This window comes from Pygocentrus nattereri, chromosome 30 (assembly GCF_015220715.1).
Source record: "Pygocentrus nattereri isolate fPygNat1 chromosome 30, fPygNat1.pri, whole genome shotgun sequence".
Taxonomy (NCBI): Eukaryota; Metazoa; Chordata; class Actinopteri; order Characiformes; family Serrasalmidae; genus Pygocentrus; species Pygocentrus nattereri.
The window spans coordinates 12,121,469-12,139,790 of record NC_051240.1 but is presented as its reverse complement, the minus strand read 5'-3'; the positions used below and the strand labels follow the sequence as shown (position 1 = coordinate 12,139,790).

Sequence of the window (18,322 nt, the reverse complement as noted above, 5' to 3'; positions counted from 1 at the left end):
ATGCGAGATCTGGTGGGCCATAAAAACTGTCATTATCAGATAAAGAGCACTTAAAGCTTTCATCTCTGAGGGAGAGGACGACTTCCACTGTGAGAAGATGACTCAGTGCTATGAGTCTGAAAGGATGTGTAGCTGTCAAGAAGCCCTCACTGAGAAAAGGACACAGAGAAAAGACGAACATTTTGCACTAGAACATGAAAACTGGACGTCAGATCACCAAATCTGAGATCTTGAGTGATGTTTTATGGAGAGGTGAGTCTAAGTCCCAATCCCATTTCTTCTTCTTACCCCTACTCCTTGTTTTCAAGTTACCCTAACCCATTGGAACTAGCACTGCTCTGTAGGCCACCCAGCCCGTCTGCAGTGACAGCAGAGGAGGGTGAAGTTCAGCCCCTCACTGCTAGACTTTAGACGGGGTTTAAGACAACTATTTACTATTCTTTGGTGATACGAAGCTGAAGTCAGCTATTCACCAGCTTCCACCTTAAGTAGTGCAGCAGTTACATTCTGGCTCTTCAGACGTCAACACAGCTGGACTATTTAAGGTGGAACTGGAAAGTTAGCTTGCTAGCTACCGAAACATTAGCATGCTATTAGCGATTTGTTATGCTTGTTATGAAGAAAACGACTATAGTATACTGAAACAACATTAAACTAAAGACAATACAATGGTTATCGCAATTTAGCGGAGAAAATACTTATATTTTGTGGTTTCTTTGGTCATTGTGCGGCCATTTTGCCGGTTTTTCTGTTTAAAACTGGTGTGAGCCTCTGAAAAACCTCTGCTTGGAGGGCCATGTAGCCCTAAGACTTCATCCTACCCCTCTATCTCAACAATGACTGGGACACCATAACCGTAGACGCGAACCTGCAAAACAGAGGGCTAAGGGCCAAGTGGTAGGGGCGAGGGGTGAAATGGGATTGGGCCTAAATCTGCCATAGGGATTATTTACTACTGTAAGAAGCAGAAAATACAACCAACTTCTAAGACTGAACTTTGGAGGTGTGAAAAAATAGATGAAATGTAGAAAAGCCCGTCTCCTTAAACGAATGGAAGCTGTACTAAAAGGCAAAGAGTGAACTCTGAACACTGAAAACAATTTGTGTTATATTTTGTTGTTGATGCTTCCGTATAATTTTCCGCTGCGTGGTTTCTGCTTTTTTTCCAGGTCCGTTTTGACGGCTAACTAAGTCAAGGAAAGAGTGGTCTCTGACTTTTGCACAGAATGGTATATACAAAAAAATATGTTTAAAATATTTTTTCATATTTCATACATATGCATCATCATAGAGACAAGTGTCACGCATTTAAGTTTAAGCCTTTAGATAAAAAAGATCTTTAAGATTAGGAAAAACACTTTCAGTCAGCTGTGGCCAAAGTACGGTAGCTGCAGTCACACTAAATAGATGATGTTATTAGCATGTAAATCCGTTTGTCAGTCAACCTTTTCAGAGGCTTTTCCTCACTCTCACATGCAGTTACGGTCAGCCTGGGCTTGATCTGACCTGAGCCGTCTGCGAGCTTCAGTCTGCTTTGACCTCAGCTGCACTCCCGGGTGTCTCATCTTGGTTAGCGGACGCTCCAGTCAGTCGCTCTCCGATGCTCCCACAGTAGAGCAGAGAGCGCATAGGCCACTTCTGAAAAGGGAAATACATCTCAACCCAAAATTTATTCTCACAGCACTGGCCAGCATCAAACACACTGCTACACTCATTTACAGCCAACACATGTTTGGAGTCTGAAGTTCATAGATGACATAATGTTAAAGATGAATTCCACTGTTTTTCTGAAACAAATCATTAAACAAAAATCTTTTGCCTTTGATTTCTTGAAATGTTGAAAATTTGTGTGTAAATTTGCAAATAGCCTTTTACAGAAAGGAGAGTCAGTATTTTTCGCTCAGCGTTAGCGGCTTCAGACAGCTGAAAAACAGTGCTGAGCTAGTTTGTGTTTAATGGGAGACCAAAAATCTTTATAGGATTTAAATCTGGACTCTGACCAGCCAAAACCATCGGTGAACCCATCATATTTAGGTATGGCCCTTTTTTTTTGCCATTCCCGGTGGTTTGACATAAATAGCTCCACGGTAGAGAGACAGAGAATTGTTCGCAGTGGTGGTGATAGGAACCAGACATCTTAAAAGTTTAATACCTCTAAAAGCTCCCTCACAGAAAGTTACTATTCAGAATAATTTATGAATGCACTGCCTGATGCCTGAGACGCTGTTTTATAATAATGTACAAATAATTATACAAAAAATAGTCCACAAAATACTTTTTGTCCAGTTTTTTTGTCCAGATTTATCACTATTTTTGCATACTAAACACATAATAATACAAGTTAAGTTGACTGATCATTTTAGATAGGAGTAATAATGATAATAATAATTTTTGGAATAGTTTATTTTTAAAAGTTAGGTAGGAAAAAGGTACTTAACTGATATCTAGACCCACATGCTGTGGTCCTACATCTAGGTAAGATAAACACCTTTACCATTTAAAGTGAAACACCTCTGACCTTTTTTTGGCCTAAACAATAGATTTTTAGTGCAGCCAGGCTGTCCAGGAAATATGCAAAATTTTGAAAAATTGGTGGAGTTCCCCTTTAAACATTTGGTGTCTAAAGTTTATAGATCAAATACTATAAAAGTGGGCAAAAGTACATCTCACTGGTCTTTGTAAGCTATATTTCATATTGAGGCTCATTTATTTCTAAATTATTCTGCACAATAGAGTGACAGGCTGGGTTAACACTGAATATCTGACCTTCACAGGGTGCAGGTAGCCTTCCGCTCTCTGCAGCACTGGATGATCACACAGTCTTCCCCCCTGGTCCAGAGTCTCGGTCAGGTGGGCGATGTAATTGGTGGCCAGGACTAGCACGTCCAGTTTGGAGAGCTTTGTGTCTGGAGGAACGGACGGCAGAGCGGCTTGGAGGCTCTGAAAGGCCTGGCGAAGGTTCCGGACCCGACTCCTCTCCCTGGCTGCGTTTTCGGGGGAATTCTGCGCCTTTAGTGACCTGGTTTGTAGTCCAGGTCCAGATTTAGCCTGAGAAATCAGCAGAAAGGAGGATGATGTTATGTGTGTTTCAGAAGACATGTGAGTTTAACATGTGAGTCCTGCTCAGTGAATTTTATTCAGCAATATAATAATATAATAAATGTCATGTTACCATTTACTTTACTTGAATCCAACTGCGTAGTATTGACACAACATGTCAATAGGTTTCAAGTGCAGTGTTACATATTTACATATTCAAAAGGTTCTATTGCTGTGTTTTGAACAGTCACATGCAAAAGTTTGGGCACCCCTGGTCAGATATCATGTTTTGTTAAGTTTATTAGTAAAAATAAACACCAGGTGAAGAGCTTAAAGAACTTCCACGTAACACGTAGTTTTTCCTAGAATTGATTTCCAAGTAAAAAAAACAAACAAAACCATATACAGTTTTGTGCTAGAGTTTGGGCACCCCTGGTCAAATGGCTTTTTTTTATTTAATAAGTGAAAAATACTACATCCCCTACAATGAACTCCCTGCTGCATATGTGATACACAATCACTGTTTATTTGCTGAATTTAAACATACTAGAAAAAATGCAAAACATAAAATGTGGCCTGTGCAAAAGTTATGGCACATTTTGTATTTGATGTTTTATTTTTTTACCAAACATGTTAAACTTCACAAATAAATAGAACCTGTGCACTAAAATTTGCAGAAAAATATCATATTTAGGTTTGTTCCATGTAGAAAATGTGTTAACGTTTCTCTTAGAAAATCAACAAAACATGAAATTAGGTTGTTCAAACTTTTGCGTACGGCAGTATTAAAGAGTTTTTAAAGAGTGTAGTGTGCACCCCATTGCCTTTACTAAGCAACCATTGAAGAACCAGTTTAGGGTGTAGTTCCTTTAAAAATGAGTGTGGTCTTTTACACTTCTTTAGGACTTGAATCAGCTCTGGTCATATGTGAGCAAATGACTGTTTGTGCAGTTGTACCATACCAGTAAATTAAACAACAACAACAACAACAACTAAAAATTGCACTCTTAAAAGTAAATGTGCCAATGGAGTGACACCACTGAAGAACAACTTAATTCTCTCAAGAACCTTTTAGCAGATAAACAAGACGTGTGCGTGAGAAGAACCTTATAAAGGTTAAAGAGCCTCCACATAATGTAAAGGTCCCTCACCAACCATAGGTTTTTCCTAGAAATGTATATCCAAGCCAAGAACTATATACAGCTGTATGCAAAGTTTCTGCCATCCCTGGTCAAATTATATGTTTTGTTGATTTTCTAAAATGAATTGAAACAGAGAACACATTCCTGCACATTTGTTTGTTTGCTGAATTGAACATTTTATAGGAAATCTAAAACAGAATAACAGAAAAATTCCATATTTAAGTTTGTTAGGTAAAGGAGGTGTTCATTTATTTTTGACTTAGAGAATCAACAAAATATCATTTTTTGACCAGGGGTGCACACGACTGTAGAAGCGGTCTCTGTCGTTCTTTTTGAGTACCTGTTTGCTGGTGCCTGTTGATTTTGTATACTCACCCACTTCTTTGGCTCTCGCCGCGCTCCCTGTCTCATGCATGGCTGCGTCCAGCGCAGAGTCTGAGCCAGACTTCTCCCTCCCATCTCTCTCTGCTCTTCAGACAGAGCCTCCTCCAGAACACTGTCCGCCATTCGGTATACTACCAGCAGCGAGTAGCCTCTCCGTGGCAGTGCCCGGGGGTATCGCGGATGAACTGCGTAGATGGGGGGCTTAGCTCTTCTTCTCTATGGAGCTCCAGCTCCCTCCCTTTGCCTTATCTAGTGAGGTAATGTGGGGATCTTCAAGCGGGTCTGTTATCTTCCCGCTCTGCCTCCCCCGGGTGCTTGCTGCCAAAGGGAGCAAATGCACAGGGGAGTTGCAGGGTGTCCCCGGGCAGGATAGCGGGATGGAGGGGGGCTTGGGAAAAGTAAAAGAGCCCCTCCGCAGCTGCAGGCCCATCCCAGACGCAGCCTTGGCCCCTGCTGGCCCGTGCGGACAAAGTGACCTAAACAATATGAACTGACAGCTCAGCTTCACGAAACGTCTTACAGTACTTTTTGTATTGTGCATCCTAATGCAACTGCTGATGCAAGATGCTTGCTGGACCTGTGACTCCCTACCTACAGTGGCCATTGATGGAGGCATGCTGTGGCTAGATTAATAAATACTGTCTAACTTATGACTGGAGATCTTCCTGCCTTCTCTATTCAGAGGTATAGAGGCCACAGATTCAAGGCGAGAGTGGTGGTCAGTTAAGCATGCAATGAGCCCACAGTCTGGCCATCTACAAGTGAGGACAAAAGGTTTCGCTCTAGTAGCTATAATATTTGACCAACTGAAAGAGATGGATCGTAGCTGGTTGCAGGACTCACTTGCAAAACCCCTGCTAATGGATGTTATTTGGAGATTTTTGAAAGAAAGCAGGAAAATGGAACAAAGTTCTTCTGTTCTTGCACAACAGGAACAGGCTTAGACATGAGCAGAGATCATGTTGGCCAAAATGTCTTCTCTGCCTTATCGCTAACATACAGAGTATCAGTAATGCTCCTAAGTGTATGATTTTGTGGATGTTATTGAAGAGGAATTACAATTTTTCTGCATAATTCAGTTATTGAGACTTCAGACGTCTTTACAGTGGTGGTGACAGGAACCAGGGGTTGCAACATCTGCAATGCAAATATAGCCATTTTATTTATGACTAAATCAACCAGTGAATCAGAATCAGAATCCTTTGTATTGTATATGTAATGTTGATTGTGGCAAAGTAAGTGATAAATATGAAAAATATATTTTCTTAGGGGACTATTTTGCCTTACACCACCCTGCATGTACCTCTCTGGCATAAAAAATATATTACAGGCCAAAATCTTATCTCAAATCTATCAGAAAACAATGTTTCAGGAATAAGGCAGCATTTTCATTCCATGCAACCATTCCATGTAATAACTTTCTTTGAAAGAGCTTTAGAAGCATCAAACTCTTCAGATGTCTGGTTCCTGTCAGCACCACTGTGAACAAGTCTCACTCTGTAAATTTTTCTAGAACAGAGCTATTCTCATGAAACCACCCTGAATTGCATTGTGTACTGTTAATACATCATCAGTGGTCACTGGGTATTTCAAATCTTTCAGCATCAGACAACCTCTCTCAGGACCTAGCCAGGGTTGATCAGAGTAGCACTTGCATGGTTTACCCCTCATGATCCACAGCCCTCTAGAGGCCTTTTTCAGTGCATCTGTGACGACCTTCCTCTTTGTTGTGCTGCTAATACTCGGCCTGATGAACTTCTACTGCCTGCTTTAGTGTCATGCACTGAGCCCTCCATCCCTGTCTGTGGCCTTCAAGAGCCACATATAAATATTTAGTATTTAGTATATATTTTGTTCTGCTCTCCTCCATTCAGTCCCTCCATGGGATAGTCAGCTCCAGGATGTCCTGTCCTGATTTTTCCCTTACCTTACCAGGGTAATATCTGACCTGAGGGGGGTTATTGCAGTCTGTTTGTTAAGCTGAGCTGTCCACTTTCAGTTTCTAGTCCTTTGCTGAGCCCAAGCGCCTTCACTGCTGCCTTTAATTGATAGAGAGGTATTTCCCCATATCTGATGAAGGAGATGGTTTGTGTTGCTGGATGGAAATGATTGCTTTGGCTGATACCTTTTCAGCTATCTCCTTCAGCACCTGGGGGTGACACCATTTACATTTATGGCATTTAGCTGACGCTCTTATCCAGAGTGACTTACAATTTGATCATTTTACACAAGTAGGCGAAGGTAGTGTTAGGAATCTTGCCCAAGGTCTCTTATTGGTATAATGTAGGGTGCTTACCCAGGTGGGGAATTGAACCCTAGCCTACAGCGTAGAAGGCAGAGGTGTTACACTACACTACACCAACCACACCAACACCAACAACAGCACCCTTCTCCCAGGGCTTTCATGCAGCAGCTGAGGATGAGCTCCACTGTTCCTTTCTATTGTCACAGCTGGCATGCTGGGGTTTCCACCTTGCCCCAACAGAGGAAGGTGGATGGACTAAGGGAGGATATCATATACGGACTAGATTAGGAGCTTAGAGGCCTGCTTAGCTCAATCTACATGACCAAGATTCAAGTGTTTTGTTGTCCTAAGCACAGAAAAACACAAAGTAACATGTCACAATGAAAGTCTTTTCTGCGCAATCTCCCAGACCCAGGGGTCCCTGTGTTTATAATCTGGGTGCTGGAGGTGTGGTTTCCAATGAATGGTTTCCTCCCTTCTCTATTCAATGAAGAAAATTCTCACATAGCCATCTTTGCTCTCTAGGTGTGTGGATGGCAGTACAGGTGGCATCTTCTGTGGTCTTATGTGCATCTTCTCATCCATTGCAGTCTTAACTGTTTAATCATGCATACCATTAGCCACTGGCTGTTTATTGATGCCAGCTTCTTGTGGGGTGCGTTGGGGAGAACCAGAAATCATGAACTTTAAAGGGTGAATTTATTTCCAGGGGAACATTACTATAACACATGCACCAGATCCTCTGAATTATGAGGTCATTAAGGCACCAATGTTGTTACATGCAAGGTGACACTGCTACGCACTGAATTCGAAAGCATAAGATTGGCAGCCTCACCAAATTACTCCACACAAACCAGCAGGTTTTGTCAACTGTGGCAGTTAAAAGGCTTCAGCAGTTTCAGGCTGCAGTTTGAGCAGCTGGCGCTGATACATAACAGTGTTAACGTTTTATAATAGACTTAATTTCATGGAATGTTAACTCAGTGTGTAGTGTGTTAGCGTACTTGCAGCATGCATGTAGCGTTATTTGTATTTTGACTGCTAAACAATCTACTGAGACTCAGAATTCCTAACATGGGCATGACGCCAACTTCTGTGCATCTTAACAGTTACGTAAGCCAACAAAATTAATCTGAGTTAGAAAAAATCCAAAGTAAAAAAAAAATTAAATTAAAAAAGAAAATCACATACAAATCCTTTGATTCTTTTCATTATATTTGTATATATCATTAAAAATATTATCTAAAATAAATATAAACATGTATAATATAACATAGTTATTCATTAGAATTTTTTTAAAACAATATTATTTCAAATTAATATATAAATAATATTTAATTATAATTGTTAACCTGATCAATGCATTAACATAATATATATATATATATATATATTAATATGAAAGAAACACAACAAATAACATTTATACATTGATGTTATTTTGTGTCGTTCTGTGTAGATTGTAGGCTAACAAAGTAAAGCAAACACTGCAACAACCCAAAGTGCTACATGTTAATCTTTGACTATATACCACTATTTCTCATTTTAGTAATGTGCTTAACATAAAAGTGAAACTTAAAAAAAGCTTAACTGGTCTTCTACTTGTTCTTCTTCTATTTTATTCTGATTTTTCCGGCGTTTCTTTGCCGCATAACTTATCCTGCAGTTTTCGAGATATCACTGTACTTCTGCTTGGCCTCAAGACACCGTTTCGCACACACTATCTCAGGGCAGGCCTCCAAGTACGAATTTACTGTTCTGACCCACACTCATCTGTTTGTCATTTTATTCCATCCCTTGTTTCTCCCATTCATTTTCGCCACCACTCAAACTCTATTACTTCTTTGCCCGAATGCATGTACTCATTCAGGGAAGGTCCCCAAGCTCGAATCCACAGTCATACTGACCTGCGCTCCTCTGTGTGTCACTTTTTCATCCCTCGCTTCTCCTATAGACAAGTAGTAACTGCTGCAAAACCTATTCTAACTATTCAGGAAATGCTCTTTTCTAGTTGTTATTATTATTGTTATTTTGCTGTTGTTGTCGTCATTATCATTATTATACACAGATTTTTTTCCCCCATTAAACTGGAAACAAAGCTTGAACACTTTTTTTTTGCTTACTAAGCTAGTCTCGCAGGCATTAATAGCGGCAAACAACCTTATCGAGCGGGAACGTTCTGCGATCGACTGCCACTGCCTGTGCGTTAGAGCACATGGTGGCTGAGCTGTGGTGCAGACTCCGCATCGCTAACTGCGTGTGAATATTTACAAATTGGATGACTTTGTATCTCTAAACTACACATTTTATAGAGCAGAATGTCGCAGCTTCAGGCGAGGTTCTTCACCGAAAACAAAAAGTAAGAAATTCGTGGTTGTATCAGTGTTTAATCTTACAGTCACCGCACCGGTGGTTATGTTGGTCATGTTAGCTGTTTTGGGTCACGAAGATGAGATGTCCAGCCAGGTTAGCTAGGGTAACTTTTCCCTGCTAACTAGGGTCATTTAAGTCGCTACATGTAAAAAAAAAACCTAAAACGAATCCGTTTATTTAGCCCATCTTGTCCTTTGTGTGTGTAACTGGCCGTTCACGCTGGATGTGGTCAGCCGTGGTCAGTCGGTGCTGTGGGTATTAAAACGTTCTGTAACCCTTAGCTCGATAGTGGACATTTGCTCGGATGTTCTATCAGTCATTTTGTCTCTTTTTGTGCAGATACGCTATAGATGACGTTCCTTTCTCCATCCCTGCTGCCTCTGAAGTGGCAGACTTGAGCAATGTCATCAACAAGCTTCTGGAAGCCAGGATCGGTGAGCTGATTGCCCAACAAGTTAACTCGACACTTTCACCTAATATCTGCATCACTCCAGTGAGAGTGTGTTATTTTAGTGCTTCATATTCATAATATGGTCTTCATCAAAGCTCACAGTAGTACATAATGTCATTATATAAGTTGCTCCTATGCAGAGTTGGGCAAAATGCTAAGTAGTGAAAAGTGGTGATGACTGAATACTGAATAGACTCCCTTTAATGTATCCAGTAGTGTCCATCCATCCATCCATCCATCCATTTTCTAAGCCGCTTCTCCCTCAGGGTCGTGGGGGGCGGGTGCTGGCGCCTATCCCAGCGGTCATTGGGCGGAAGGCAGGATACCCCCTGGATAGGTCGCCAGTCCATCGCAGGGCAGACAGACAGTCACGCACACCCGGGGCAATTTAGCATGTCCAATCAGCCTGACTGCATGTCTTTGGACTGTGGGAGGAAACCGGAGAACCCAGTAGTGTGTTCTGTTATAATACATATAAAAGACTACGTTTAAATACATTTACAGGAGGCAGTCGGTGCAACATTTCTTTTTATCGCTGTATCTGCAAAATGGTAATGTTACAGGAGAAGGAAACAACTTCACTTTAAGTGTAAGTCAGTGGAACCGGAGTTTTAGCCAAGTGATTTTGGGTTCTTTCTTTTGGACCATTCACATGAAATTTACACACAATGTAAAGGACACGTTCAAATCATGTCAAAAACTGAAAAACGAAAAACAAAATAGAGATGGCGATTTTCTTTCAACAGCAGCGATATGCTTAATTCACATTGATCCATGCTGTTACTGCATGAAAGTTTTATTATACAAGTAGTTTTTCTGTTAGCTCACTTAATTAAAACATTTCAGTTAAAAATTCTCAACTTTGTTTTTTCTCTGCTTCCATCCACTGCTGCTCCCACAGTCCCCTGAGCAGTGCAACACAAATGCTGAACGTATTGCTCATGAACATTTCCTCTACTGTTAGTTTAATCATCTTTCAAAAGTAAATAACTTAAATAAATGAATGGCTCACCACATTGGTTTATCAGTCTACTCAGGCTTTAACAGGAGCCTCAGTGTTTATAGAGAACACGTTAATCGAGGTCCCCTTAAGAATTCATCAGAAGAGCATATGTGCTACATGTGCACTGATTATAAAGTTGGTAATAAACAATCTTTTGAAGATGAAAATGTAGAAGGTAACTCTGTTCTGAATGCTGCCTGTGCAAAATAAAACGAGCTGAATAGACACTTCATTTCTGTATTTTGATTCACTGTAATTGCATTCTGTTACATCCCAACCCTGTTCCTATGTCTTCATAAGAGGACTTAATAAGACATAGGATCAGGGTTGGGATGATGTAAACAGACCCACAGAAGGTGGACTGTTGTAAGGTTAATATTGTAATGTTTGGCTTTGCAGCGGATCACAAACATGTGGAGTTTGACTTTCTGGTCCGAGGACAGTTCCTGCGCTCCTCTTTGGCCAGTCACATGGACACGGAAAACATCTCAACAGTACGCAACACACATAAATCACATAATCTGTCAAGTGCTGCAGTTTTAATGTCCCACGTAGGTGTACTGACCCTTTGATGATCTGGATGCATACGTGCCTGTTTGCGCTGTACAGGAAGAAGTTGTGGAGATTGAGTATGTGCAGAAGTTCACAGCTCCGCAGCCAGAAGAATGCATAATGCATGATGACTGGATCAGCTCAGTGGAGGCAGACTCAGAATGGTGAGAGATAATACACATCCACAGCTAGGGCTCTGATCAGTTGTTAAAGGGTAATTCTACTGATTTGAAACATTTCTGCGTAATTCGGTTCTTGAGATGTTAAAGACGTTTACAGTTTAATGTGAAATGGTGCATTTTAAACGTGCTCACAGATTTTGTGACAAATGAGAGATCTCTGCGTCGCTGGTGCGTTTCACATCTTAACAATTAAAATGTCCAAATTTTGTCAACTTTACTGGAATGCCCAGGAGAAATAATCATCCTATAAGCTTTTCTTTTTATTATTATTATTATTATTATTTAATAGTTCATTTATTTTTTTAAATGCAAATTAAATTATCATTGCATTCACTAGGGCGTACCCCACTTTTTAAAAGAGCAGTCCTTTTCAGAGAAACCCTCATCCTTCTTGGATTTAAACAATCTCAAGCTCCGTTTGCATTTACAGTCTACTTTCCTAAACAACCCAAACACCTCTCTGACATGTAACTATGTATGTCTGGAAGAACTAACCTAAATCCGTATTCAGTACAAAGTTCTGCACAGCCTGGCCCGTCAATACTTGGCAGAGCTTCTTCAACTATATGTCCCATCCCGTACTCTGAGATCGCAAAATCTTCATGTTCCTAGATTTAAAATGACTTCCATGGGTGGCCGATCATTTAATGTAGTAGTTCATATGTTATGGATTACTCTCCCACAGTCTATTCGGGATGCAATCTCTCTGTCTACATTCAGATCTCTGTTAAAGACGTATTTGTTTTCACTGCGTTATCGCTATTCCATTTATACTTGACTGTTTACCTGTATTGTCCTTTTGTTCAATGTGTTGATGCTCTTTGATTGTAAAGCGTCCTTGAGCATGGGAAAGGCACTATTTAAATAAAAGTGATGATGATGATGATAAATCTGTTGCTTTTATCAGTAAAGAAATCGGGTGGAGTTTTTAGTCACTTGCTCTTTTCACACTCTGTGCTTGCAACAGGATCCTCACGGGGTCATATGATAAGACAGCACGGATCTGGTCACTAGAAGGGAAGGCAGTGATGACTATGGCTGGACACACAGACGTTGTGAAGGATGTGGCCTGGGTGAAGAGAGGTGAGGTGGTTAAACACAGTTTAAGAGAGACAGTTCAGATTGAATTCATATATGCAGTATTTATATTATTACTATTATGAGTTTAATTTAATTCTAAAATTATATCAGCCGATATCACCAGAATTTGTAGCACTTTAAAATGGATCTTGGTCACAGAATTTTCATATGGGTCGCATGATAGTAATAGTGTCCTGTAGTGTCCAGCTGCTAATGATCAAGGTTTTATGCGCTGAGTTATATTAGACCTTGGAAAGTTTGACATTGTCTGTTCTGCCGCATGCAACACACATGGATGGAAATTTAATTTCATTTTCCCTCTTTCTCCAAAATAGCCAAGGTTTTGCTTTTGAATTTTACTTCTTTAGTTTTGCGCTGGCACTGCAATGGAAACATAATTAGCATTGTGCAAACATCATGTCTAAATCATTGCACGCTTGCTTCAAACTCTGTCAGGTTGTTAAAAAAAATCATAGATATGGTGTGTAACATACTTTTGTCTATGAAAATAGACAAAAGTACTGTTTCTGGAATGTTCTGAGTGTTCTGAAAAACATGTGGTGACTCTACTGCACGGTGTTTCTGATGATTCTGGTTCTTGTTCTGTGGTCAGATGGTCTGAGCTCGCTGCTGCTGACCGCTTCGTTGGACCAGACTGTGCTGCTGTGGGAGTGGAACTCAGAGCAGAACAAAGTGAAAGCCCGTCACTGTTGCCGTGGGCACGCAGGGAGTGTAGACACCATTGTTGTCGACCCCTCACGCACTAAGGTGTGTGTATTATCCAATGAGAGAATGAAACATCACTAAAATGTCCAACATAAAAGTGCTGAATTTCTGTCTGTCTATTACCAGTAATAAAAATACATTTGAAATAAGTCTATCAAAAAGTAAACAATAAAAAAAATCAATAACAACAACTTCAATAATAGCACTAATGTTATGAGAAAAAATAAGGTTCATATATAATATTTAATGTCTTTCATAGATCTATGTCATCGTAGAACTATGAAACACATCACATAATCCCTCATCAACTTCAAGTCTTCATGAAATTCCCCAGTGTATATTACACATTTTCCTACACAAATGATTATAGCACAATGTTTTTCATTAACTGGGTGCATTAATACAGAATTCAGTGGGTTTGGGCAGTCATAAATATGTATATTGTGTATTATGTATTTAACAGCTTTGTATGTTGCTCAGGCAATCAGATTTTAGAGCAGTAGATATGGGATGCACGGGATAACGGAAGGTAACACAGAGCAACTATGCTAATTAACAAGTGCATTTGGTCCCATGTTAAGTGTCTCTAATAACTGTGTAGTTACGTGTGAACAACATATGTAACAACAGTGTGACTACTAATGATGTCACCGTTACAGTTGGATTATAGAAGTACATCTTATGTAATTAAACATGTGTATCAACTTCAGTTTTGCTCATGTAAGTATACAAGTGTATCTTAATAGTTGTAACAGCCTACTCTGTCTCATGTAATTGCACAAGGGAAATAACATAATTGTAATTACATAAGTAATTAGACTGGAACATGAAGTCTTTTCCAGCTGTAAAGGGAAGTATGCAGTTGTGTAATTACATAGACTATACTTCTGTAATCTGTCTGTAACTTTGACTTAGTCATCAGTAGTTAGTGTTGTTGCTTGTTATTAATGTGTAATTACACAGTTGTCAGAAACACATAATATAAAGTGGGACCATGCATTTTTATTAATTTTACAGCATTTGTAACCCTACATAATTGATAATGATTATAGTGATTCCTGTCTTCAATGCTAGTTAGGTGGGACCCAAATTATACATTTTATAAATGTTTACATATCAATATTGATAGATATGTACATAAAAATGTTGAATATTAGCATTGGCACATTTCAGTATTTGTGCAGCTACTAGCCCTAGTGCCTGTCTAACTTATTAAATGTTTATTTTTCTGGGATTTAATTTCCGAATATTTTCTTGTGCCTCAGTTTTGCAGTGGCTCTTGGGACAAAATGCTGAAGATCTGGTCGGCAGGTGAGATGTCGTGAGATTTAAATGGTTTAGATTGTGGCAGTCAATAAAAATACCATCACATTTTAGCTTCAGGAGTGTTTAGTGAAGAATAAGCTTTTATCTGAAAAAAGCTGTGCTTCATCTCTCTGGCTGAATTGAAGTGTTTAAAAACTGTCTTTTCTCTTTCAGTGCCCACAGAGGAGGAGGATGAAGTGGAGGAACCCAACAGGCCACGGAAAAAGCAGAAGACTGAGCAGCTGGGACTGACACGCGTGAGCAAGCCTACTTCACAGATATAGCCTATTGCTAGGAAGACATGTGCTTTAGTCCAAAAACCCCTTGTCTACTATCTTAAGTCCAGATTAAACCTGTGTACAGAGAATGTGGCTCTTGAAACCATTAGAATCAATTCGCATTTCACTAAGTTCTGTATGTTCTTTGGCTTCTTCATAGTTTGAACTACAGCACATTACAGTAAAGTACAGTGATATACAGGGCAATATAAAAAAATTATAATATAAAAAATTATAATTACAAGGAGCAAAACGATTGTGCCTACAAATAGAGCAGACAAAAGCAGAACTATGTCACATACGATGAAACAGTGTCACTACATTTATGTTGAGTTTGAGTAAAATGAAACCAGCTTTCTATCTCTATCTTCTATATGCCACTTATATTTCCCTTGGCATAGTAAGTGATGGATTGAAATTTCTGGCAGTGTCTCTGACTCCTCATGTCTTTGTGTAGACTCCTCTGATGACTCTGTCTGGCCATAACGAGGCTGTGTCCGCTGTTCTTTGGACGGATGCAGAGGAGCTGTGCAGTGCATCGTGGGACCACACCATTCGGCTGTGGGATGTTGAGACGGGAGAGCAGAAGAGCATGCTGGTGAGAGGCAGTAGCTTCAAACACTGATTTGGTTTTCATGAAATCTTCATGAAATCTTCCAGCCACCCTATTTCCCAATCAACAGTCTGGATTTTGGAACAAGCTTTCAGGGAAAAAACTGGGGGCTAACTGGTGTATCTAGCTGGGGGCTGTAATGGAGCTGGCATGGTTGGAAGATGAGTTGGTTGGGAGGTAGGGTGGCTGGAAGATGGGGTCATTGGGAGGTGGAGCAGCTGGGAGATGAGGTGGCTGGAAGATGGAGTCGTTGGGAGGTGAAGCGGCTGGGAGATGGGGTGGTTAGGAGGTAGCATGGCTGGGAGGTGGATGGGGTGGTTAGGAGGTAGCATGGCTGGGAGGTGGATGGGGTGGTTAGGAGGTAGCATGGCTGGGAGGTGGATGGGGTGGTTAGGAGGTAGCATGGCTGGGAGGTGGATGGGGTGGTTAGGAGGTAGCATGGCTGGGAGGTGGATGGGGTGGTTAGGAGGTAGCATGGCTGGGAGGTGGATGGGGTGGTTAGGAGGTAGCATGGCTGGGAGGTGGATGGGGTGGTTAGGAGGTAGCATGGCTGGGAGGTGGATGGGGTGGTTAGGAGGTAGCGTGGTGGGGAGGTTAGGGGTAGCTTGACTGGGAGGTAGCGAGGTTGGAAAGTGGGCTGGTTGAGAGATGGGGTGGTTAGAAGGTAGCATGGCTGAGAGGTGGGGTGGCTGAATGTGGTAGAGGGTGATGTGGTAGAGTCAAGTAGATGGGTCAGGTGACTGAGCTTGTGGTTTTGATTGTGTTGTAGACCGGCAGCAAGGTGTTTAACTGTATCTCCTACTCACCACTGTGTCGCCGTCTGGCCTCAGGAAGCACAGACAGACATGTGCGCCTGTGGGACCCTCGCTCTAAAGGTAAGGTTACAAACACACACTCGCATATTCCCTAATGAAGGAGTGTGGTGTTTTCATTTGTGCTAAGCTCTTTGTCTCTTTGTGTCTCTCTCTTTTTCTCTCTTACACAGACGGCTCTTTGGTTCTGCTGTCTCTGACGTCTCACACTGGCTGGGTGACCGCGGTCAGGTGGTCTCCCTCTAACCAGCACCAGTTGGTCTCTGGCTCATTTGACAACATAGTGAAGCTCTGGGACATCAGAAGGTGTGTGTGCACTTCACTCTGTTCCTTTCTCTCTCCATTGAGAACATCAAAGCCACCCGGTTGTGATTGCAGCTTTGCAGCGTTGAGCTTTAACTGATTCATTGATTCCATTCTGTTTATTTTTGTCCTCTCCTCTGCAGCTGTAAGGCTCCTCTTTATGATCTGGCGGCCCACGAGGACAGAGTGCTGTGTGCTGACTGGACAGACAGTGGGGTAAGACATGGATGAAAGCTATGTGCACTACTGTTTAGGAGTTTGGGATCATGGTAAAAAGTTTCGAATCAGTATCTTCAATGATACTAAACAAATTTTGTTTCAGATAAGTGTATAAAATTAAATCAGTATTGCAGTCCGGTGTTAAATTGCACAAAATAAAATATTTCACAAAATTAAAATTAAACGGTCAGTTTCATAAAGACCATTTTAAAAGTATTATTATGAAATCTTATGTCAACAGCTGCTCCTCAATACTTGACTGCATCTATTTTGACTAATAGTTGATTTCTCCTGCCTCTCCCTTAATTGCATGCATCAGGTTTAGGCCATTGAGTGTGTAATTTTTTGTATATTTTTATAATTATTCCCCCTCCCTTCTCTGTTTGTCTCTCTCTCGCTCTGCAGCTGATTCTAAGTGGAGGGGCAGACAACAAGCTGTACACCTACAGATACTCAGCCTATGTGTCTGATGCTGGGGCATGAACTCACTCCCTCATTCCAAACAGAACTGGACACATCTGCCCACCCTGGACACCAGCTGTGTCGCTAAAGAGCCAATCCCAACCTACCGTGGTAGTACATGTAACGATGAAGGCCTTGCATCCACAAATCAGGACTGAATAAAGAGAATTACGATCTAATGGATTAACACAGTTTACTTTTATTATTATATATTTTTGATATTCACTGTGTGATGTCTGTTGTCTTGTCCTTTGGTGTCCGTCTTTCACACCTTTGTACTGCCTTTGTATTCAGATGTAATGTAAGAAACACATCAGCAGATTAATACACGGTTATATTGCCTCCTAAAATTGTCATTCACTGACCATTATGATAATTGTTTATTGGAAAGCTCTATAGTCACTGTTTATACTTTAATAAAAACTATAAATTTAAATACAGAAAATATCTGTACTGTATGGGGAAAAATAGTTTTCAGTGATATTTATCATTACTTCTATACTTTCACGTTGTGAAAAGGGTTAAATCTTTAATATAACAAAACTGGAAGCTGAAGTTTGTGCCTGAGCTCTACTCAATAAAGCTGTTTTATCTGAAGCCCTACTTGACTGCCTGGATTCCAGATTTGTTGGATTGTCTACTTTTTACAGAATTAGTTGAAAATAATTGCAGCATGCCGTTTGGTTATTCTTTACGTTATTACTGTTTATGCAGTCACATCAAATACTGATGTACTCGAGTTTCAGGTGTTTGTGGAGAGAAAACAGTGAATGTGAAGATACTGTCAGCAGGTTAATAACGTCATATTGTTCTGATTTACTGGCTCGCTTTCCCAGACAAGGAGTAAGTCCTTGAATACAGTTTTCTGGATGGAGAATTCCCCATTTAAAGGAATAAAAACAGTCCAGGACTGGGCTTAAGTCTTGACTAGGAAACTGGCCCACTGATTTGTAGTCTGCTCATTTTGTTTAGGCCTTTGCTTTTAACCAATTAAAGTCTGTATCTGAAATTTTACTTTTCCTGTGGTTCATATGTTCTCTTGTTTATCAAATAGCGATGATGTGGAGATGATGAAGGAATCTCCGCTGACATCGTCTTACTTGTATATAAAGAGGTTTAATACAAAGAAGACCAGCATCAAATCAGGTACCAT

At 40.6% G+C, this 18,322-nt stretch overlaps 2 protein-coding genes across 2 annotated transcripts; one reads left to right on the top strand and one right to left on the bottom strand.

The window, feature by feature from the left end:
* Positions 1-603: 603 nt before the first annotated feature.
* tcf23 (transcription factor 23) lies at positions 604-4,752 on the bottom strand. Its single transcript, XM_017702120.2, has 3 exons — positions 4,557-4,752; positions 2,767-3,048; positions 604-1,638 (listed from the first exon to the last, which is right to left on the bottom strand). Exons 1-3 carry the CDS (start codon positions 4,686-4,688, stop codon positions 1,525-1,527), a joined length of 528 nt encoding a protein of 175 aa, XP_017557609.1. The 5' UTR covers positions 4,689-4,752; the 3' UTR covers positions 604-1,524.
* Positions 4,753-8,995: 4,243 nt separating this feature from the next.
* On the top strand, positions 8,996-17,772 carry wdr12 (WD repeat domain 12). Its single transcript, XM_017702179.2, has 13 exons — positions 8,996-9,169; positions 9,523-9,617; positions 11,037-11,131; positions 11,247-11,353; positions 12,339-12,454; positions 13,065-13,219; positions 14,443-14,488; positions 14,657-14,739; positions 15,218-15,358; positions 16,143-16,248; positions 16,359-16,491; positions 16,632-16,704; positions 17,113-17,772. The coding sequence occupies exons 1-13, from the start codon at positions 9,129-9,131 to the stop codon at positions 17,188-17,190; spliced, it is 1,269 nt and encodes a 422-aa protein (XP_017557668.1). The 5' UTR covers positions 8,996-9,128; the 3' UTR covers positions 17,191-17,772.
* The last annotated feature ends 550 nt before the right edge of the window (positions 17,773-18,322 follow it).